A 24,727-nucleotide genomic window follows, 5' to 3' on the forward strand; every position below is an offset into this window, starting at 1 on the left:
CTTAGCTCCTGCTCTCATTCTTTTCTTATATGCAGCCCTACAGTGAGTGCATACAGTTGATTCAAGGCTCTGCTGAAATCAGATAAAGGAATAAGCTGTACTTCCATTACATTAAATTTGTTTCAGGAATTGGCTGGGCTTTGTCAGCTCATTTACACTAATAATCACATTTGTTTTGACTTTGGCTTCGGAACACCAAATTTAATTCTGAAGCAGCTAAGTAGTGGTTGGGTCATGCTCGTTGACTGGGCGTTTTCAGGTGAAGCATGTTCTGTTTACCCACTGTAAAAAGGGTATATGCTACAGGTATGAGTCATTTTTACACTTAATAAATCAAAACACAAAAGGTTCCTAGAATGCGAAAGAGTATGAAGAGGAACTAGCATGTGCACATGAACAGTCAGGGCTGTAGGTATGGTTTGTTGACGGATGACTCGTTTATAGCTTTGATGTTTATATTGTAAAGAGTTCTATAAAGATTTGATGTTAGTTCAATTTGGTCTTCAGATGATCGTTCATTTAATTTTATTTGGTGTTTGACCTCTGCTGTGCATGGTATCCAGAAAATTGCACCTGTTCATATCAGTGGATGCATTTAACAGATTCATATTGGAGTTTGCACATATTATCCTTATTTTATAGTAATTCAAGCAAACTAATAATTATTCCAACTTGTCAATAAATGTTTTATAGTTCTATGAAACTACAATCTTTTTTTGCTTCTCCATTTCAATCTCAACAGTAATACATTCCATTACACCTTCTGTTACAGTAGTCGAGCTCTCAAGTATACTGCATTTCAAGGCTCAAACAAATAAAGCAACCCCTCGTCCTTTCTTATTGGCTTTATTTACATGAAATAATTCTTAATGATCAAAAGGAATGTCCGCCCCTTTATCCTATCCATTATCTATGACTACAACATTATATCTGTACTGAAACATTATTAAATAATTTTGAATTTTAAGAAAATTGGAATACATGCTCCTATAGTTGAAATGAACTGAAATAAAAGTGTTTTATTAGTTTTTATTAGGGCTGGGCAAAAATAATAATAATAATCGCATGAGTTCAAGTGCGATTAATCGCGATTAAAACCAATTAATGAATTAAAAAGTAGCGCATAACGCACTTTTATTACAAATGTAAATGAAAGAGCCATACATTTGTTGTGCAAACAGCATTTCTTTCACAGGGAAACCCTCAGGGCCTTCAAGGTATTCTGAAGGCTCAAGAAAAAAATATTTATATTATATTATATTATTAAAATAAATATTTTCAATATTTTTTATTAGTGAGTAATAAACACTACTACTAGTAATAATTTCTAGATTGTTATAAACTTGGACTAATATTTCTTGGGAAACAAAAGGTTAATATAATGGAATGGAAATGGACCAATCACAATTTTTCTTGCTATGGTATCTGGGTAAATCAGTGACTCCCCCTGCAGCACCAAACTAAAGAAACACCTGCAGGACCTTCGGTGGTTGGAGCGAAGACCCGAGCAATTCAAGTCAGTGTGGGGATGAGTTTGAGATTGACAGTTGTCTTAGCCACTCATATTTCACTGAGTTATTGGCGGGATCCTATCACGAAATTTTCTGGGCCTTTGCAAATACCCTGTAATAGCATTATGTAAGCAAGACCACAGCACCGAAAACCGCACTGGACACCTCAGACCCGTGAACAAGAGCCCATGGCCCGGTCGGAGCTAGGAGCGCGCAGAAGCTCAGAGCCCACTGCCGGGCCCAGCCTGCGGCCCACGGAGGCTCGGACACGTTGCATCTCACGTGGTCAGAAAAAGTGTAAAGAAAAGACGTCAAAATTAAAGAAATGCTCGCAGTGGACTTTTTCAGAATAAAAGCCGGTGAGCAACAGATGTTTACAATAAAAAAAAAAAAGTTAAAATTATAAAAACTGCGTTAACGGCGTTAAAATAATTGTCAGGTGATAATGAATTAATTGGTTAACGCAAAATTAATGCATTAACGTACATGGCCCTAGTTTTTATTAAATTCAGCATCACAGTAATATTTACATGCCATTTGTAAACTGATGCCAGTTTGTCTCAAAGTCCAGTTCATGTTCACAATCATGAAAATGACATTCAGTATTTTCATTCTGAGTTGTTCAGACACTGCAGTCATTTCATTCATTCGTGTAGATTTGTGCTTTCCACGACCCCTCGTCCTCTTGTCCCATGCCACAGTGTCAGTTCACACATACGTTATTTATCCTTTGTTTTGTCCTTTTCATGTTTATCCAGGGATCAGCGGAGAGTAACACTGATCGTTATATCAGCAGCAGGAGCATGTTTGCTCCAGCTGCAGGGAGAGTCCCAGCCCCCGGTCCACACAGTGCTCTCCCGGTCAGACTCCTTCCCTGCCTTCAGAGGCGTCTCATGGTCAATCAAAAGTTGTAGTCTTTCCATCTTGCAAAAATAGTAACATTTTTGCCCCGGTACATTTTGCACTCCTTAAACACTGCAGTTGTGAAATCTTCAGCCTGAATGTCCTTTTGAACCTGCACAGCATGTAGAACTCTTTGTTTCTCCCTGTAGTTTCAGAAGCAAACAATAATGGATCGGGTATATTCCTGTAGACACCTGCGGTGTGGTGTGCCCTTTGACTGTGAATCTCTTCCCGGATATTTAGTTTCTCCCAGAGAAGTTTCTCAATAAACTCAACCCTAACCATATTATTTCCTTCTGTTTTCTCTGGTATAGAGTAAATTCTTATGTTCTTTCTTTGCGCATGGCTTTCTAGGTCCTGGCATTTCTCCTCACATTGCTTTTGTTTACACAGTACATGGAAAAGAACTTAAGTTAATTCCATGTCCCTGTTCTCCGTTCTATGCTGTCAGTTCTCATTCAGTAACCTTGTTTGGTAACCTCCTTCTTTAGCTCACCAAAATTTCCTGCCATTTCAGTTCAAAACTGTAGGAGTGTTCAGGATTTTTGATCAAGAAGGCCATCGAGGTCTGGAAATGCTACCATTAGGTGGTAAATCGAAATGAGGGGGCATACCAAGTGTCTCATACTTGGGATACAGTTGGACTACTAGTTGGATGGTGCTGTTCTTCTACTGCTAAGTAAGAAAACAGCACCAAAATCTAAAATTTAAATCTACTGACCAGACACCCCACCACAAGTGACAGATGACACTTGTGGTGGCATCAAGGTATGAAAAAAACAGAGATCTGTTCATTAACTATAAGAGTTTTTGTCAGTATTCATTTTAAAAGTGTAACTTTTCTGGTGGGTCATCTATAGTGACACTCTGAAAAATAGTCACCTTGGAAATTTACAAGCTATTACATGGGATATTTAATTTGATGCAGACAGCATGTATTAGATGTTATTTGAACACCAAGATAAAGTATACTTTGAGACTAAATTTGGAACCAATTAGCTGAACTCTGACCTTATGTGACACATATTGAAGATATCAAATTTGAACAAGTCAAATAACATTTTTGTTTTGATATCCAAAGTTATTCCTAGTTGATCCTTTCTCCTCTTTGTAAGTAAAATAGTCTGATCATTTTTAATGTTGCGTGAAATGACTTGCGGCCAGCCAGTCTTACACAGGGCATTCCTCCTCTGAAACTGGCCCCTCTCATACCTACCTGTCTCATTTGTCATAATCCATTCCTGCTCGTGTTTTCAGCTGAGCTTTCAAAATAGGGCTCAACACTTACATTGTATGGGTCACTTCCATCTGCTTTGAATTCAGCAATTGAGAGCATTGGAACAGTTTTGGGGACACATTTGCAGTGACTCTCTTGGTTAATGATAGATGAAGTAGAACATTTTAGTAGGTCATTTGTACTGTATAATAAATCATGTCCAGAATTTTCACGGTACGTCTCAAAATGTTAAGCTTAACACTTGACTTAACAATTCAACACATCAAATTGAAATGAACTTTTCACACAATATTTCACAAGACATCACGCATATGTTTGACATTTTTGGTGAAGTTTATCATTTTACTTCCTGGGTGGTCATGGACAGCAGAGATGAAGAGTGAATTCCATGACTGTCAAAACTTGTCTAAAATGCCTTGTGTAGAAATAGTTCATTAGACTAATAAAAATAAACAAAAACACCATTATTTTGTTAACTGAATCCTTAAACTGCCAGAAAAATGCTTTCCCTGTGCATTAATTGTCCATGCAATTTGGATGGAATACACTGATGATGTCGAGGTATTCAGTTTTAGAACTCACTACTTCCTGTATTTTTGTACTTTTGTTTTCAACGTTTTCTCCACAAACTGCCGCTTAGCTGATGTAAACCTATGATGAATATCAAATACCAAAACCAAATAAGTATTAGAACATGAAAACCTGCTATATGCACTTTAAAGTCTTTTACATTTTTGATGAATTATATACACACACCTTGCTAGACTAAAATAGAAGCCCTGTCTCACTATTTCCCTATCGGCCTTCCATCTCCAAATATCCGAAGTACAGGAAGTGAGGAGGTTTAACTGCAGCGAAAGCCCAGGGATCAGGGCCAAAAGTCTGTCTGATGAAACGACATGCGCACTCCTTTTGGCAGAATGAGCCCTGTTTTGAATAAAGATGACGGCTGATTTAGTCAAGGCCAGGTCTTGTTATGATAGCGGCCTCAAAATTCTCCTATATAGAACCCATGAAGATTAGACATTTACTTTTTACTTACTGACCATTTTTATATAGATGATGGTAATATTGGAACTTTAAAGGTTCCTGATTTTTACTGTTTTTCAGAGAAGTTTTGCCATCTCGGTGAATGTGAACTTTCTGATTATCAGACTTGAGGGAGATTCATTTCAACTTCAAATGCTGCTTATACAATATCTGTATCTATTTCTACTGGAGCAAGACAGATGTTGCCACCGTAAACAGGGCCTTCAAGCTACTGAATTTAGACACTAAGTTACAGGAACACTATGTAACTTTTCTGGAGGAGGGTCTGCCACCTGCTTCTCTCCATGGAGATGTTATTGCGTTGACTGGAATGATTCACAGTCTGGTATCTTAAAATTGCATTTATTTACATATGTAAATATGTTTAATGTTCAAAAATGCCTTGCAAAAACATGCATCCTTATTGTGAGTGGGCTCGCCTCTCCACAGGTTCTAACTTAACCTTGTGGTGACATGAGTAATACCATACTGTGGAACATTTCAAGCTCCATAGTTCCTAGTTCCCAAAAATTGTTAGCCTGATTCATCAGCCAGTTTCACTTCGTAGAAACCGTCCGACCTCGCAGTGTTAAAATTAATTTGCTTGACGGTAGGTGGGTACTTTTTTTATTTAACCAATAGCTGCTATTTGGTCGTGACATATGTAATGAGCCACTAACGGAACGGGGGCTAACTGATTAGCTCCGTTAGCCCAAATCCCATAGGAAGAGGGTCAATAACGTCTTTCCCCTTGATAAAATTCACCAAACATTCTCTTGGTTCCGGCTTTAAATCCTTGATCTCGGGAATCGTTGCCAACCACAGAATGTATATCTCTTCGCTGATTGGCTGGTGCTCGAACTCGCACTTCCGGGATTTTTACAAACTAGTGTATTCCGATTCCTGACCTAGTCGCAGGAGAGAAATTAAATTGAGTGCAGGCACTAGGTGGCGCCAGCCTGGCTAAATAAATGTAGCACTGACGAAAATGTGACGAAACTGTGGCTGGACAACAAATGTAAAAACGAGTCGAGACACTGGTCAGGGCAACTATGAGGACATGAAGAGTCTGAAGAGGCTGGTGGTTCTGCTGCTGTGGTGAAGCTGAATTGCTGAGAGGGGCTGTTTGAGGTAGCTAAAAAATGGAGGATAATGCGTCTGTGAATAGTGTTTGTGGGTCACCTCTAACTTTTACTGAATAGTGACCCTGATGCTAATAACGTTAACCTTACACTTTTTCTGAAATAATAATAAAACATCAGTGTGGAACCTCTGCTGTAGAAGCTGACAGTAACTGAAGCAGTTGTGACAAAGATAATAATGGTATAATAATGTTGACACAGATAATAATGGCTGTAATGATGTGCCCTCTTTGTGGACTGTGCCACGTATCACCCTTGTCCTAGAAACCCACATCTGGCTCCACAGGACAATTACGTCATGTCCTGGTGTGACACTTCTGTTTTTCACCAAGCGCCAAGAAGTGAGGTGTATGCTGAGATTGGTTAGAATTATTTCATTCAGAAATCTTTTTTGTTTAGAGCCCATACAAAGAAAGCAGTGCAGTGCATTGGGATCATAGACTGTATATATAAATGGACATAATGCTCTAGCTGCCACAGTCCAAATGAAAAACTGTTGCTTCCCTCTAATGGCTGGTCAGCTGCTGTCAGACTTGTCATTTAACTTGCTTTACATATTCCTGGGTTTTTTTATTGTGCTGTTTTGTCCCTAGTGTTAGCAACAGGTTTAATAGACAGTGTTGCTAAAGCACTTTGAGTGCCTTGAAGGTGGATATAAAACTGTGACCATTTACCACACTCCCCAAAACAGTGGTGCGAGCTGTAGGGTTATCTTCAACAGCCTTGCTCCTGATTGGCTCTTTGGTTTTGCATTTGGTATTGGATTTCCAACTATGGTCTCTGATTACAGATTAGCCTCTATAACTGCTAGCCTCGCTGAGCTTCATTTGTTATGGGTGATATTAGTCCCTTAGTCCACTTCTTGTCTATCCAGAGGACCCATCTCCAGATCTTCATCTAGCTATAGCTGGAGGATTTGTACCTGTGGGGCATGTTTTGGTATCCAGGCTTGTGCCACCTAGTGCCTCTACTCAATTTAATTTATCTTAGGTTAGGTCAGGAATCGAATTCAGGCACCAGCCATCAGCGAAGAGCCATACATTCTGTGTTGTCAACAGTTCCCGAGATCGAGGATTTAAGGCCGGAATAAAGAAAATGTTTGGTGAATTTTATCAAGGGCAAAGACGTTATTGCCCTTCTCCCTACCAGTTAGCCCCGTTAGCGGCGCATTACGTATGTCACAACCAAATAGCAGCGATTGATTAAATGAAAAAAGTACCCGCCTACCGTCGAACGAATGAATACTAACACTGCGAGGTCAGACGGTTTCTACGAAGTGAATCCGGCTGATGAATCAGGCTAATGTTTTGGGGTGATGGGGCTAAAGTGGAGTGCCTAGAGGAAACCCACCCAAACATGAGGAGAAACATGCAAACTCCACATGGCAAGAACACAAAACCTTTTTGCTGTAAGACAAGAGGGTTAGCCCATCAGCCCTGTAGGCCAGGCAGTATGTACGTTGCATACGACATTGCATGCTATTTAGTGGAGCATAGATTCATGACATTTGAAGCAGAAATGTTTGCTTCTAAAATTCTAAAGTTCCCATAGTCCACAAAATTGATTAATGTAAGCCATGTCAGAATGTTATTACTTCATCAAAAAATACCTGCAGCTGTGTTTTGTTTCATTTACACATGTTTGAGTAACCGTATATTATTAGTCTGTCTACATCTCCAAAGCCCAAAATGCTCTGTTCCACCACGTGATATCATGTAGTGGTTGTTTTCAAGTTAATGGCTACCTTTTACCTTTAATTCAACAGAGATTGTGAATTCCAGGGCTGAAATCATCCAACTGATTCCAATGAAGGTGTATGGAATTAAAAAATACAGTGGAGCACTTCTTGTATCACCACATGACATCCATCACAAGGTGGAACAGAGTGTTTTCAGTGTAAGAGAAGAACTCAGCCTAAATATGCAAGGTTTGTGTGTTAAACATGTGCGAATCAAACAAAACACAATTCAGGTATGTTTTTGATGTGGAAACAACATTATAAGATCAGAAATGAGCATAGCATAGGCATAGGCAACATAACAACTGTTTTACACCTGATGGTCCTCAGTTTGCTCTTCAGTAATTTGTCATATGGTAACATTAGTCTATCCTGCAAGACTCACTTAGGAATCTGTAATATTTGGAGGAAAACACAAGTCCATACTGTGTTTCACCTACATCTAAATGAAAATGGCTCCAGATCATAGCACTGCACAGGATCTGCTTACTGTATAAACCACAGCACTTTTCAAGCACCTAATCAATTCTAGTTGTATATTTCTAAGTCATATTGATATTGCTATCCATAATAAACAGATGTATGGACTTTATGAGCTCAGCATTGCACAAGACTATTTATCGTGCTCTTGAAAACTTACCATTTCTGATTTACAGACGTTTCATAATGAATCCACGTGTGTTTACAGTAAATCAATGCAATGGTACTTAAGCTCTAAATATATTTGAGTAGGTTTGATAAGACGTGAATATTGATTTGGTAAAAGCTTTTGAACAGACTCTCATTACCTCAGCAGTTGGGTCCACAGTTGTGTCTCCATATAAAGATGAGCAGATTGTGGGTGATGTCATTTCCCCTTTTGTCTACTCAAGATTGTTCAATAGATCTACTCTCTGTCAGATATTATATGTGTGTATAGTTTTAACCATTTGAAGAAAGTGTACTCTTAAGAGATAAACACATTATATTTTCTTGTTTTTTTGTTAACAAATATTTATTGTTTTTTGGCATAACAAATAAATAATATACAAACAAACATAACAGATCCAGGACAAAATTTAATAAATTACAGATTAGTGCCCATCTGTACATACCATATTAAGTTTTGACAAACTTAAAACGACAATATCACTTAACTGCTCAATAGTCTAATGGTCCGTTCAGACTGGAGTGTCAAGGCATCCAGTTTACATGCAAAGTCTATGTGTGCAGCATTTCTTAAGGCGTCAGTGCGGCGCAAATCTGGTGTCAACGCTCTGGATGCGCATCCAGGGTATCGGCATCAAAAGTTGAAAATGCTTCACTTTTGGTGTCGGACGCGCCACATCGACCAATCAGGGACTACTATCCCGAGAGCAACGTTATTATCCAGAAGAAGGAGAAGAAAAAGAAAGACCCGAGAGCCACAAACACCACAACAAGAAATCTACACCGTGTCATTAGTGGATCATAAATAGATACACGCCGCAACTGTTAAGCTGATGGCCAAGACTGGCCAGGACCAGGACTGGATTGGGACTAAACCAGGACTAAACTAGGACTGAACCAGGATTGAACCAGAACTAAATCAGGACTAAACCAGAACTAAACCAGGACTGAACCAGGACTAAACCAGGACTTAACCAGGTCTAAACCAGTGTAAATATAAACAAGCTGCTCCCGCCGCCGATTGCCTCCGCTGATGTGTTTTATGTAATAAATACACTAACTCTCACTCTCGAGTGGGAAAACAAGGCACTCGCAGACTGCAGCGTCAAGTATTTTTTTCCGGTCCACTCTAATGCAAAGGCATCCAAATAGAAGTGTCCAGGGCGCTTTTTGACACCGCGGTCTGAACGCAGCACTATATATACCTTATAACAAGGTGGCTTTAAGATCAGATACTGTTTGGTTCGAGAGCTGAATAGTTTTTTTTTCTTTTGCATTATAAATACACACTGTGCACAGTTCTAAATAAGCATTATCAATAAATGAAAAGTACCCACTGGTGAGATAAAGAATGTGGGGGTTTCCATCTAACAGCAACCATTTATTTCATAGCTGTAAGGCCAGCCAGAAAAACCTTTCCTTACTCTCTGCGCAAGCCAAGCAGAGACATGTCATTAAGAATCAAAACCAAAGGTGAACAGGGAATAATGGATGATAGTAGAAGAGATAGACTGTTGCTTATTACCTTTCAAAAGTACATTATATTTTCTAATATTTTCTTGCAGCGGTGTAACAGTTATTAATGTGCTACTTGTGCTTTTTTGTTATTATTGATTTATTAATATATTTTTATTTTTATATTTGCAACACCTATAGGCCTACATCAGCTCAAGGGTTCAAAAATATTTCAGAAATTGTATGACCTCTGCATAAGTAACAACAGTAAGTCAGTAGCCCAATTTCTTTCTTTACAATGTACAAAACATAAAGTGTTCTATGCATGTCCTAATTTAAAAAACACATGTATAATGTATAAAGCATAAGTAATATGTCTTACTTTTAGCCAAAAAAATCTCTCTCTGTATTTTTTCTTCATTGTTTTGATTTTATTGCATTAAAAACGTCTTTACTGTGAATGAGTTTGCATCTCCACAACCCGGACTCATATTTGGCCAGAAGGAGGGCCTCTTCCTGCTTGTTTTCATGGAAATGTTCATTTGGCTATAATCTTTCACAGTGGCATAAAACTTATCATCATTTATTCTCCATGGGGAATGTTCCAAAGTATGATTTTAACTTCCATTTCCATGATCTCAGCACCTCCAGAAAGTTGCATAGTGTTGGTTTAAATTTTGCCTACCCATTTTTATACAGACCCATATTTTATTTTAGATCTCATGCGGTCATTTTTATAGATGCATTTTCATTATAGCCTCACCAGATGTGCTGTGCTATTTTTAAATCCTGGATCACCGGACTACGAACGATGGCTTTTTGCCCACATTTTTGTCTTCCCAAGGCACTCTACACTGGCCAGTCTATGGTGTTTGTTGTAGACTACTTGGCCCAGAGTCCCCAGTATAAACATGATTCCACTCTGCCCATTACCCTCAGAAAACCTCACTGAACCAGGCTGAAGTTTGTTGATCTGTCTTTTGTTTGTGTGCTTTAAACGCGACACAGGAAATTTGTGATTTATTTATGATAAAATAACATGTAAATAATAGCAAACTGTCTGAATAGTAGCATACTGTTTGCTTGTTATTGTCCAATGTATTCATTTCTCAGATGTGTAAACAGTCACTGATGAAAGACACTCTTTTAGGCCTTGTTGTTGGTGATAATATTTTATTGTTTAGCAGCCAAATCAAATGAATGGTTAATGAGTCTGTCACAAATTAGCATATAGATTTGGTATTTAGCCAATGATGGCTGATTGAATTAATGAATATTTTCTGAATAACCTATGGAGATTTTAAGATACATGCAAAATTTTGTATCCATGATGATATTGTGTTTGCTTTATTCATCAGCCGGTATCACTTTGTAGAAACCGCCTGACCTTGCAAAATTAGAATTTGTTCTCTCGACGGTAGGTGGGTACTTTTTTTTCATGTAACTAATCGCTGCTATTTGGCCATGATGTATGTAATGCGCCGCTAACGGGTCTAACTGGTCTATTAAGCTTTTCCCAAATCCTGTAGGAAGGACATTAACGTCTTTCCCCTTGATAAAATTCAAAAACATTCTCTTTGTTCCAGCTTTAAATCCTCTATTTCTGGAACTGTTGCCAAAACAGAATGTATGGCTCTTCACTGACTGGCTGGTGTCTGAACTTGCACTTCTGGGGTTTTTGCAAACCATCTAGTGTATTCCGATTCCTGACCTAGTCGCTGGAAAGAATTGAAATTGAGCGGAGGCACTAGGTGGCGCCAGCCTGGCTAATATTGTGTTGCCTGAAATGATCAAATGTTTGACATTAAAATATAGCTTGAAAATCATGCATTCTTATTGTGACCTCTCCATAGATCTGATTCCTGGAAAAGCAATAATCTCTCTGTGGAGACAAGCAGATGGTGGATCCTCCAACAGAAAACTTAGATTTAATGAAAATTTGTAGTCTATATAGTCTTTTTCTCATATGCACTTTAACCACAGTTTACCTCTATCCCTTACATTCATGTGGGAAAATATCCATATCTCTTCCCTCTTCTGCTCCACGTCCCCCACTAAACTGCAGCTCACTGAGATAAGACTCAAATTAGATTATTTAATGTACTGAGCTGATATTAGCAGAAAATGAAAGAAACACAAATCTCTTCTTTATCTATGCTAAAGGTCAGGTTACAGATCAGGTGATGTTTGTATGTCATTTATACCAGCACTGGTCTAAAAATATGATGCTGTGTTCTTACAGGCTTTTCTTGTGTCCAATAATATCAAATGTAAACAAAGAAGCCTGCTGGAGACCGCTTTTAGTTCTGAAACACGTGGATGTCATTTTTGGCTCAGGCAGAATTGAACTGTTATGAACCAGTGCACTGATGTAGGTCTAAGATATTCATAATATTCATAATAGTATTTGATGGCACCAACGGTTTAAACAAAAATATCATATTAAATGTCATAGCATTTTTTTTCCTCATCAAAAATTAGTTGTATTTTACTCATTCACGCTTTTTTCATTTAAGGCTGATATTAGGCTATTTTCTGATCTATGTTATAATGTTGTTTCCTCATCACAAACATACCTGGAGTTGTGTTTTATTTCATTTATTCACACAAACCCTGCATATTAGGCTTCTTTCAAACTGTAAAACACTCCATTCCACCTTGTGATGTCATGTGGTAATACAGGAAGCGCTCCATTGTGTTTTTAAACTCCATACACCTTCACTAGAACCATTTGGATTGACAATCTCTACTGAACTAAAGGTAAAATGTAGTTGGTAATATGAAAACTACCACTTCATGACCTCACAAGGTGGCACAGAGCATTTTGAGCTTTGGAGATGTAGACAGACTAATAAAAAAGGGTTACTCAAGCCTGTGTGAATGAAGCAAAACACAAGTCCAGGTATGTTTTGAAGGAGGTTAAAGCATTTATAACATGGCTTAAAGCTCACAAGAGTCAGAGTTTGGGTAATATGAGACCTTTAATACTGTTTAAAACATTGATTACTAATCATTTTATTTAAAATCTTCCTAGATTGTTATAGTATGGAAAACTGTTATTCCCCCATCATTCCCAAGTCCATTAGCATCATTGGATTTGTTCATTAGTGCACTGAAATTGCATTCACTCTTGACATTCACATAGGAGCCTTGTTTATATGGTTGTCAAAAGGCTTTTTCAAAACTCAAAGCTCAAAAGTTGCACATGTGTGAAAAATCTGAAAGAAATCAGATTACTCTGATCAGATAACTCCGGAAACCATATAATAATCAGATTTTTAGTGTGCATATGTAAACATAGACATTGATTTGATGTATTTCCTTTATTTTGATTAGGAAATGTACTACGTTAGGCTACTCATGTGAATGTAAAAGAACAGTCCTCCTGATGTGTTCGTAAACCTGTTGAACTCTGTTTGAAAGAAGTACTTGTGTGTATGCTGATAACGCTGTAAAATTGTGAGACAGACTCTAGTCATTTGATTTGTCATCATTAAACCTTTCATTCAAGCTTAGCAACATGTGACCACCAGATTAAAGTGGTATCAGGCAATTACCATAAATAACGTGACAATTCGTCTGCAGTGAGTGATTAACGATACTAAGAAACCAGTCACAGATTTGTAAAGAAATTCTATGGAGAAATTCAATTTAGGCCTATCACGTAACATTCTTTAGGCTACTATTTATAAAAGGTGTGATGAATACTCTGAATACTGTTAATGTTACTACTATTAATAGTACAATTATACACATTTATCCTTATCCTGACTGTTCACTGCAGTCACAGGGATCAAAGTTTAGCACAGCGTTGAATACTTTGAAATCAGTGGCGTCAAATTAAATGTTGGGGTTGTATGTTTAATGCAATAGTTTGTTTTATCTCATTCATAAAATGTTTCCATAATGGCCAGTGGGTTAACTATGATCACTGAATACAATCTTTTCAGTTTTGACCATTTTCTGTTTGCAGACCATTTTTAGTCTGATTCATCAGCCAGTTTCACTTCATAGAAATTGTTTGACTTAGCAGAGTTAGAATTCGTTCACTCGATGGTAGGCAAGTACTTTTTTCATTTAACCAATCACTGCTATTTGGTCATGATGTATGTAATGCGCCTCTAACAGGGCTAACTGGTATATTAAGCTTTTCCCAAATCCCGTAGGAAGAAGGGCAATAACGTCTTTCCCCTTGATAAAATTCACCAAACATTCTCTTTGTTCCAGCTTTAAATCTTCGATCTCGGGAATCGTTGCGAAAACAGAATGTATGGCTCTCCGCTGATTGGCTGGTGCCCGAATTTGCACTTTTGGGGTTTTTGCAAACCGTGTAGTGTATTCCGTTTCCTGACCTAGTCACTGGAGAGAAATGAATTTGGGCGGAGGCACTAGGAGGTCGCCAGCCTGGCTAGACCGTTTTGGTGGAGAGGGGAAAAAATTTTAATCAAATCAAGAAGCTAAATTTATTGAGGATAATACTTAGTAGTGTCATTAAATGCTAGTATTGTTTATCACAACATTTTCTGCAATATGTCACACTTCAAATTGTGTTCTTGTGACAAGCCCAAACCAAAGTATCCTAAAAACACCCTTGTTACCCAAGCAGACTAACCCAATTTTCTCCTTCACTGACGTAACCTACAAGTATCTCCTTACACAAGCGCATTTGATACAGAACAGCCCCCGACATAATTTCCAATATGTACGTGATGGTGAAACGTATTTAATTAAAAGCCATACATAATGCTGTCAGTGCTAGCCCAGATCCAGAGATATACCCTGGGCTGGAAAGAGCATTGATTTACACGTTCGTGCCACTTTCTACCACACATCACACACTGACAGAGGCCCCAGTGGAGACACCAGAGGAGAGGAGCTGTGACCAGTCCTATGTGTGCTGTCTCCATTCACTTTCCATATCAACTCACGGATACGCCTCGCCAAATCTGATTACTCCCATTTCACTCACACAAATGTACAGAAGACATTAATACAGGTGATGGGATTAGGGATCTGATTTAATCCTGGTAGCTACAGCACGGTTTGTTTTGTCTCATAAGATTTTTGGATGTCACACTTAGGCTTGTCAAAAGTATGAAACCTCAGATACTAATCAAGACTAAAACCAGTATCCAAAATAGATACTCAGTTTAAAGGGCCCGTATTGCACTATTTTCTGATCTATGTTATGTTTCCTCATCACAAACATACCCGGAGTTGTGTTTTGTTTAACACACAAACCCTTCATATTTAGGCCGAGTTCTTCTCTCAGACAAAAAACACTTGCTCTACCTTGTGATGTCATGTGGTAAAACAAGAAGTGCTCCACTGTGTTATATTTTATAATTAGTTTAGTTATTGATTATAAACAGTATATCTAATATTTAAATCATGCATATCTTCAAAACAGTATTCACAGGCAACAGTGGCCCTGTGGTCAGAGCAGTGGTCCCCCAACCTAAAGTGCTGGCATTGTGTCCTTAGGCAAGACAGTTCACCGTGGCTAATATGAAAGTGGCGTGTGGATGAGTGAATGTTGGTGTTCTGCCCCAGTGGCTACAAATACCACCTTACCACCAGCGAGTATGAAGCAAATGAATAATGACTTGTAGCACTTTGAAAGGCTGCGCTGTAAAGCACATTATAAATGTAAGGCAGTATTATTATTATTCATAATTTTATATATTGTCCACCTCAATTTCTGACCCTAACACCTTGAGGACCTTCCTTGAAAAAGAGATGATTCATCTCAACGGGTTATTTGTCTTAATAAACAAAAGTCAAATTAAATCTGTCTTTTCAAATAGCCAGCATATATGGACTAAATATATCTCAGTAAAAATGATAATTCAATTGCTTATACAGTATTTTTTGTGGAGTCTCATGCAACCCCTGTATGACAGTATTATAATTTATGTGAATGAATCAAGCCAAGAAGATATTGTTTTAGTACATATGATCCTTATTAGCACACGCATAATTGTTTTTTTCATAGAACGTGATTCTACCTTCAAACAGTCAAACATCTTCTTATACTTCATGCTTTTTCTGCTCTATTAATATTTATCTAGACTGTAGCCACGGGCCATTAGCACACGATCATATGTCCTGCAGTGAAAACATTACAACTATACTACACATATACGTACTGACACATACAGCAGTTCACGACAAGTTCAAACTCCCCCTGTGCTGTTTATCAGAATAAGTACAGGCATTTCTCCCATGTTTCGCTGTTCTCATGTGACAAGTGAACAAAAACAACTTGAGACATTCTGACTCTAGCCCCATCCTTGGCTACATGTTTATCTTCTCATCAAGGCATTATAATCTCTGGTGATTTGCATTCTTCAATCATATTTATCTAGTAATTTCCTTGTTTCGTTGTGTGGTCCGATCTTGTTAATCCCTCAGTTATCCGGGAGTGGTCCATCGTGACAAAGGTTTCAAAAGTCTTCTGACGTGTTTAAAATTTGAATCCTATTATTAAAAAATTATATTGCGCTATTTTCTGATCTTTATCATAATGCTGTTTCCTCATCACAAACATACCTGGAGTTGTTTTTTGTTTTATTCACACATGTTTAACACACAAACCCTCCATATTTAGGCTGCGTTCTTCTCTCAAACAGAAAACACTCTGTTTCACCTTGTGATGTCATGTGACAATACAGGAGGTGCTCCACTTTGTTTCTACTAAACAAAAAGTAAAAGGTAGCAGTTAACAAAAATTGAAAACTACCACTTCACGACATCACAAGGTGGAAGAGGGCATTTTGATCTTTAGAGATCTAGACAGATCAAAAATACAGGGTTACTCAAACACGTGTAAATGAAACAAAACACAACTTGGGGTATGTTGTTGAGGAGATAACACCATTCTAACATGGTTTAAAGAAGTCGATTTTGTGCAATATAGGACCTCACAATTATTATATTCTTTCCAAATCAGCCATTGTTTATAAAAGCTATAAACAATGGCTAACTGATTTGGAAAGAATATAATAATTGTGAGGTACTACTGTATATTGCACAAAATTGACTGCTTTAAAACATGTAAAAATGGTTAGAATAGAATAGAATATTTATTAGTTTTTAGTTTTAAGTAAAAAGTCTGTAGTCTCTGCACTTGTATTGATTGATATTGCAGTACTGGTAAGTGTCTGACAACAGTATTGGTGCAGATGAAGTTAGTAGGCTACATCACTTAGGTCATAGGTAGAGCCAAGATATACTTAATATTTCCCTCTAGAGAAATTTGTCCATGAATTTGATCTGTCTATCAACTCTTATGAGGCAGCCTGAAAGAAGCAGGGGTGACAGCAGTGCTCCTCAAATCTCAACATGCAACCACAACATGTTCACTTCATGGGCACAAGAACAAATTCATTGAGTTGTTTGGAAGGGCATCTGGTCTAAACATGATCCAATGATTCTAGCTTTTGAAGACCACAGCTAGTAAAAATCCTGTTCACAATTAGGGCTGCTAACAATTGCATTCACCACAATCATAAAACACTAAGTCATTTTAGATGAATATTGCCGTTTCAAATGTGCAAATTATAGCTGTGTAATGACCCATGAGCGCCGCAGATTATAACTATATAGCAGACACAAGATCAACACAATCATCTTTAATCGATGTAAGTTTCAAAACTGGTGATTAGAAACAATTTGCTGACAATGATCCATGTCAGGGACTGTCTTATCACTATGATACTCTGTTTTCCCATTACCTTGCTTTCAGTAAAAACTATCAGACAAATTGAAGCAGACATTACAGGAAAGACCACTGTGAGAGTCCACTGCTTAAGTAAATCAGGACAAAGCCTTGCGGTTTCTTCTTGATGCTAATGCCATGAGATCTTTTTTCTTATGGGAAAGATCCATCTCTCCCTCGGCCCTAACCCCACTTTTAAACTCTGGGAATGTTCTGAAATAGCATTTTGATCCACAGAGGCACCTCGCCAAGCTGCAGCCACACTAGTTGTCTTTATGTGTGTTTTTTGGACTAATATCACTGCCACATGTGCGAACAGGTATCATTAGTCATTTGATACGAGCTGTCAAAACGCACAAAGCCGGATTTAGTGATAACAAGGAAGCTCAGGAACATTACCATATATGTGTGCGTCCAGCTATTGTCCGTGAACTGAGAATGAATGAATATTTGAGGTGATAAGAAGTATAAACAGCTGTCGACATTTTTGTCAAAAGCTGAATCAGTCATACTTGTTGTGGATTTGGCTGTGCTGAGTTCTAGATTAAGAGATAAGTCGGATGTGGTTTTGACTATTAAAAGTGTCTATTTAAGGATAACTGTGTGGAAATTCAATTATAACAAAACTTAATGGGATTTTGCTTGAGGCGGTGAGGTAGTAGCTTGTCCGAGATGTGCCAAAGGAAAGAGGTTACGTCTGTTGCCAGGGAATGCTCAAGTGGGTTAATATTTAAGGAGAAATTAGCACTGTTTGGGTTTGTCATTTCGGTGTGTTTTATGGACTGTGCTGGGAGTGCATTAAAAAATAACATAGATTAAAGCGTAATTACTGTTGTGGTTGTTTTAAATGTGCACTATGTAATTTTAGGTTCGGGGTCCGTCACATGTTTGTTACTATGGCGAATGCCTTTACCCTTCCTGAAATGTTCCAGAGTATGACATTAAACAGCTCTACTTTATAGTTATTCAGTTACACAGATCTGACCAGGGTCTGGTTTGGTCTCCATAGGATTAATACCATACTGTGAAACATTCCAAAGCAATAACATCTCCATGGAGAACATATTAACATATAATCCTCCACCAGAAAAGTTACACATTGCACCTTTAATGTCTCATGGCACACTTTGAGTTTCTTGTGCATGTTTTCCAATGTGGTTTTAACTACAAATGGTGCATAAACTAAACTAACCTTACCCAAACATTTAAATTCCAGTGTCAAGATTTTATTGTCACCAAATATGAACACAAATGAATCCCCCAAAACATCCCAAAAATGTACACTTCCAGTCATCCACTAATGATGTGTAAAGGCAGATGGTGTCAAATGGGTCTGCTGTGCAAGACTTAGGGCTGGGTAATATGGCAAACAAGTTTTTGCCCCATAATCAATTCCCATTTTAAATTTTATTTCATTTTGTATAATTTCAGTATCAACTTTGTGAATATAAATGTTTATACTTCAAACCAATGCTGATATTCATTCACAAAAATAGTCACATTTCTTCCTCCAAATATGTGAGAATCTATTCTTGTTTTGCACTGAGGTCTGTTTTGTCTATCGCCTGTCAGGTCCAAAGAAGCTTTGAGGCTCCAGTCCTCATGACCCCGAGAAGTAAAGTTATACTATAGATGCTACACTATAGTTCTACAGATCCAGTGCCTCTGGGTTTGTGTGCTGTGAGTCATTTTGCACATACACATGAGTAAAACGCTTCTGAGAGGATGGCTGCATTAGGAATTCTATTGACTCCACATGTATACTCTGCCCTGCACTCTTCAATCTCCTCTTTCTCTTCTCTTTCCTGCTTTTCTGTTTCTCTTTCCTCTCACTCCATCTCCTCTCCTCCCCAACTGTCTCTTCTCTCTCCCCTTATCCCCTCTGCTCCTTCACTTTCTTTTCTGTCTCTCTTCTCCCCTCCTCCTTCTCTCATCTCTCTCCCCTTCTTCCCTCTGCTCCCTCACTCTCTTTTCTACGTCTCTCCTCCTCCTCCATCTTTCCTCTCTCTCCACTGTGCTCCCTCACTCTTTTCTGTCTCTCTCCTCCCCTCCTCCTCTCGTCTCTCTAATCCTCTCCCCTCTGCTCCCTCACTCTCTTCTCTGTCTCTCTCCTCCCCTCCTCCTTCTCTCCTCTCTCTCCCCTCTGCTCCCTCACTCTCTTTTCTGTCTCTATTCTCCCCTCCTCCCTTTCACTTCTCTCTCCCCTCTGCTCCCTCATTCTCTTTTAGTTCTCTCTCCTCCCCTCCTCCCTCTCTCGTCTCTCTCCCCTTCTCCCCTCTGCTCCCTCACTTTCTTTTCTGCCTCTCCTCCCTCTCTCGTCTCTCTCCCCTTCTCTACTGTGCTCCCTCATTCTTTTCTCTCTCCTTCCCTTCCTCCCTCTCCTCCTTCTCTCCTCTCCTCCCATCTTGAGACGTAGGACATTGATGGACAGACACAGGGTCATGTTTGCACAGTAAACACACTCCCTGAACAGAAAACACTTATAGGACAGTTGTGTTTATTGTCCAATGTCAGCTTTTGACCCGGGACATGTCTGCACACACTTCCCCCTATGTGTGGGAGAAGGAAGTGTATATATTTATATTTGTTATATAGTTGATATGACTTATTTTTTTAACTTCGCTGGCCATTATTTAAGCTACCTTATGTCATTGTATAGCTTCATTCTTGGCTTTTCCAGTGTCTAGGTTCATGTTTACATGCACAACAGAAATCCGATCATTATCTGATTTCTGGAGTTATCACATTATTAAAATGTCATGTAAACAGTTCCATCAATATGAGTCTTTTGGGTTTATTGCAAACTGATATAAATCGAGTACAAACAACTTTGACAACTCATACAATGAATTACTATTAAAAAATCAATATTACTTCAGCATGTTTTACTTCACTTCCTTTTATAGATTTGGTCAACTGAGTAAGAATTGCAGTTTGTTATTTTTAATTGCTGATGGGGTGTAACGATGTCCAAGTCTCATGATACGATATCGTCACGGTGTGAACCTCACGATACGATATTTACTGCAATATCCTGGGAAAGCTCACGATATGGTGAGGAGGCTCACGATTAGGGATGTAACAATATCCAAATCTCTCTATATATCTGTGCGATATTTTCATGATATACATCTCACAGTATGATATTTATTGCAATATTTTCTGGAGACTAACAGAACTGTTAATATGCTATTTTTTCCTCTTAAAATGCCTTGACAAGACTTAATCCAAAGAACTAAGACTTAAAAGTGCTTAGAACTGTTATTTCTTCATGTAGTCTGCACTGAAATGGAGCAAAGGATCATGGCCTATGTTTTTTTTAGCTATTGCTGCACCATAACTTTTAATTTAATCAAAGAGACTTGTAATTTGATATATTGTGATGGTCCACGATATTATTGTGAGAACTTTGACGATACGATATCACGATATTTTGATTATTGTTTCATCCCTAATTGCTGAGAAGACTTGACCAGCTTTGCCTATTCTATTTTTGTCCTGGTGTTTTAATTTGACTATTCACTTTTATGCAGCTAAAAGATAAAAGATATTATAAAATTATGGGATTTGGCAGGCCAGGTCATTCATAAGCATGCTTTAGATATAAAACATGAATGTATAGTAGTATTTTTGACCTATAGTCTTTCTCTCATTTCAGACTGTCCTTCTTACCGAACCGGAGCTACAGTGACAATGGCCGAACAATACTGGCCAATGAACAAGAATCGCAGGACTCTCTAGGGACACTATGAGGACAACTTTTGGAATACAAAACACCACATGGACTGAAGTACTACTGTGTACTACTACTAATACTACTACTACGTGTGGATCAGACAGACTCCTATTGAACGCCGGGAAGCACTCTGACCAAAACCGCTGAGACCATTTCGTATTATGTTTTCACAGTTTATAGGATTTTTGTATTTGTGATTCATAGCTGTCAACAGTAGTAGTGTGAAATTGTGGATTTTTATAATACTTTTTGAAACTGAGACATTGTTGAAGACATGTATCATCCTTCATTGATTCATTTGTTTGACAGATTTGGGCAGAATTTCATGTAATTTCAAGATTGTCAAAAATTATAGCACATTTAGTTGTGTCCTCCTTAAAGGCATTTTATTGAAATTTTAAGTTAAGGGTCCAAAACTGCTCTTCCCCATCGAGATGTTTTTGTTTTGTCTGTAATGGTCCACAAAATGACAAGAGAAAATCTCTCCAAAAAGTCCCATCATACCATACAGTGGGACATTTCAGACAAGCAAGTGACACACACTCTAACGATTACATGGTTACAAGTTACATGGTCAGGCATGGTATGTTTTTATTTATACAGGGACAGTGTTCAATACACATTGGCCAATAGGAAAGATGCAGCTCATTTACACCTGTAGTCCCTTGACAGGTTGATGTAACAATGTACAGAATATAAAAGTAGATGGATACATCATATCACCATACATCATCACATTTAAGTTACTAACATACATACGGCACCTTAGATACTCAAATTTGCATGTTCCATATTGACTCATTGTCATCTACACTCAGCATTGGGATCCAGGACTTTTTACTGGTGAGTTGAAAACTGGTTTTGCAGCTGATATGAAATTATTCTTAATTTATGGGAATATATTTAACTATTGGTAGCATATAACCAATGCAACTTTTTTGTTATCTGTGACTATATAGCCCTCTTCACTCACGCAGCCTGTTCCAGAAATGTGCCTGTATTTTGCCATTTCCTGCAAATTTGTAATATATTATTTCTTAAGTTATAAATTGTCTGTCCATTTCCAACATTTATATTGTAAGTTTATATTCCACATCAAATATGTGACATGTCATATGATGTTTGTGAAAATTATTACATCTATGTCTAAGTTCGAATAATGCATTTGGTTTATCACTGTCTGTCTCCAAACAGCTCTTATGGCTCTACATGTGCAGCTTTCAACTCCATTGCTTTTCTTTGCAGCACCCATGGGTTGTTTTATGGCACTTTACTCCTGAGGAGATAGTTCAGTGCATTTCTGTCATTATTTATTGTATGGATATTCACCTATCTTTATTCAAATGAATATGGATAGACTGAACGATTAAAAGAGTAGGCTATGTGTTCTGTCTTTGAAAATGTGTTATTTATTTGACATCAACACAAGAAGGTAATCTGAGTGATTTGTGTGGTTTTTGAAATGTGTCCAGTGTGACAGAGATGGTATATACAACTATTTGAAATAAAATGTAAACCGTAGCAAGGGATAATGAAGTCTGAGTATGAAACTTCATTTTGATGCATATTTTGCAGGAATAGCCTGTTTATGTAATGGACCTATCTCAGTTTTATTTGCCAGACTATTGTGTACAGAATTGGCAATAAGCTATTGCTAAGCTAATATAATATAGTAAATGTGTTTTCAGTTGATCAAACTAGCTGTAACATAGCGCAAATAGTGCAAGTGCTTCTTCACCGAGTATTTAAAAGGGCAATAGGGCTTTTCAATTCAGCAAAAGCAAAGCTGCAGTCATTACATTTTGAAGCCACATGGGGACGCCAAATATCAAACATGACCAGGAGCTTCGTATTTGACCAAGTTGCTTTCTTTTACCTTTGTAATTTCGTTGCGTTATTTTAACGTGTATTCTGCATGGCCCCGTCAATCGCGCGCTTCAAGATGACTGCTGAGGCCATGCTGATGTGACCCGGGTTCAGTCTGTGACCATAATCAACGCGACGACTCTACAGCTGTAGAAGGGAACTGTCCAGGTGTGAGGTAGGTTAAGGAACTTTTATGAACTGCTCAAAGAGTTAAACACTTTCACTTCACATTTTTTGTTTGTTTGTTTGTTTGTTTGTTAATCTTAACAGCAGTAACACATGTATCTGCATTAGGCTAGTGCTAATTTGCTGACTAAATACATGTTAGTTATGTTGCCCAATTACCCAACTAATTTAAATTTTGTAGAATCCATGAATGTTAAAAATAGTGAAGCAAAGAAGTCTCATATTTGCTAATTATGGGTCTGCGGGTAGAGTCCTCTGGTGGAGGTCTGCAGCTCTGCACCTGCTGCTTAAGCACAATGTGTTAACACTAGCTGTGGCCACTAGGTGGAGCCTTCACTCTAATGTCGAGTCCTCTGAGTGAATAATACGTGGGGCAAGCATATAATGCTTTTGAATCCTAACCCTTTTTGGCTGCAGACCAGAAAGGAGATGTTTTTGTTGCTTAATCAGCATCAGATTGGTTTGTTGTTGACATGTTGACCTATTCAATAATTGTTTAACTTCCTAGACATATCTCCACTGGACAGCAGCCATATATTTAATAATTACTAGAAACATGTCTTGTTATATAAGAGATTATAAGACAACAAAGTCTTTTAGGTCACTTACAGTGTTTTGTATCTGTCCTTTAGGTTACACTATTATGGGACAACCACAGATAACCAATCCAAAATACCCTCCCTCCTTACTAGGCCAATGTGAATGAAATGTTCCACCCAAGGACACAACGGGGAGCATGCACTGGGTCAAGAGGGATGTGAGAATCACCTAACTTTGAGGACAAACACAAGATGATTACTTTTTCATTGTTCCTCCATGGTTTGTTACACATTTACATTCCATAGACAAGCGGGCAGTTTACTATCAACTCGGGGGGTTAATGAGTAGATAGATGACCTTTAAGATGCCTTACCTTTCCAATTTTTTTCCCCTAAAATATGTTGACATGGTCTTATCACCAAAGGCATACTAGTATAGATAGTATTTCAAGTAGTGCTGCTCCTACTTGAAGGTGTTTGGATTGGCTGTGATGTTCCCTCATGAACAACATACCTGCCATTTATATAATTTAAAACAATATGGAATATCAATACTAGGTTTTGGAGTTAATAACGATATCATATATGTGTCAAGGTTGCAGTGAAGTTCACAAATTAACTTAAACAATGACAAAATGTATTTATCTAGGATATAAAATTATTTGGTGCATGATTGTGTAAACGTACAACCCTGTTATTAGCCTAATTGCTTTTTTAAATTTACATTGTATCTCATTAAACTATTCAAATCTGATGCACTGAGGATGAACTGAGAATGACACATGGGCATACACAGACAAGGGCAGCTTGGGAAAAATATCAGTAAAATGTTCAAAATCAGGCCGATTCCGATATCTAGGAAAACTTGCCAAGTTCCTATACATTCCTATATACAACATGTAATACACAACATGTAATACACAACATGTAATGCAATTTTAAACAAACTTTTTTGTACCTTTTTACATCCATTGTAACACCTTAAATGAAGGTACTCCACAATAACAAAATACATTA

General features: G+C 38.0%; 1 protein-coding gene across 1 annotated transcript in view; it reads left to right on the forward strand.

Annotated features, from left to right (window-relative positions):
* si:dkey-247m21.3 (5-hydroxytryptamine receptor 4) overlaps positions 1 to 21,260 on the forward strand; it is a 42,555-nt gene extending 21,295 nt beyond the window's left edge. Inside the window, exon 6 of the mRNA XM_055153742.1 lies at positions 21,042 to 21,260. Coding sequence (XP_055009717.1) covers positions 21,042 to 21,135 — 94 coding nt within the window. The 3' untranslated portion in view covers positions 21,136 to 21,260. The remainder of the gene's footprint in view (positions 1 to 21,041) is intronic.
* Positions 21,261 to 24,727: the final 3,467 nt, after the last annotated feature.

This window comes from Boleophthalmus pectinirostris, unplaced genomic scaffold, assembly GCF_026225935.1.
Source record: "Boleophthalmus pectinirostris isolate CB_2022bp ecotype Guang Dong unplaced genomic scaffold, ASM2622593v1 HiC_scaffold_18, whole genome shotgun sequence".
NCBI classification, from domain to species: domain Eukaryota; kingdom Metazoa; phylum Chordata; class Actinopteri; order Gobiiformes; family Gobiidae; genus Boleophthalmus; species Boleophthalmus pectinirostris.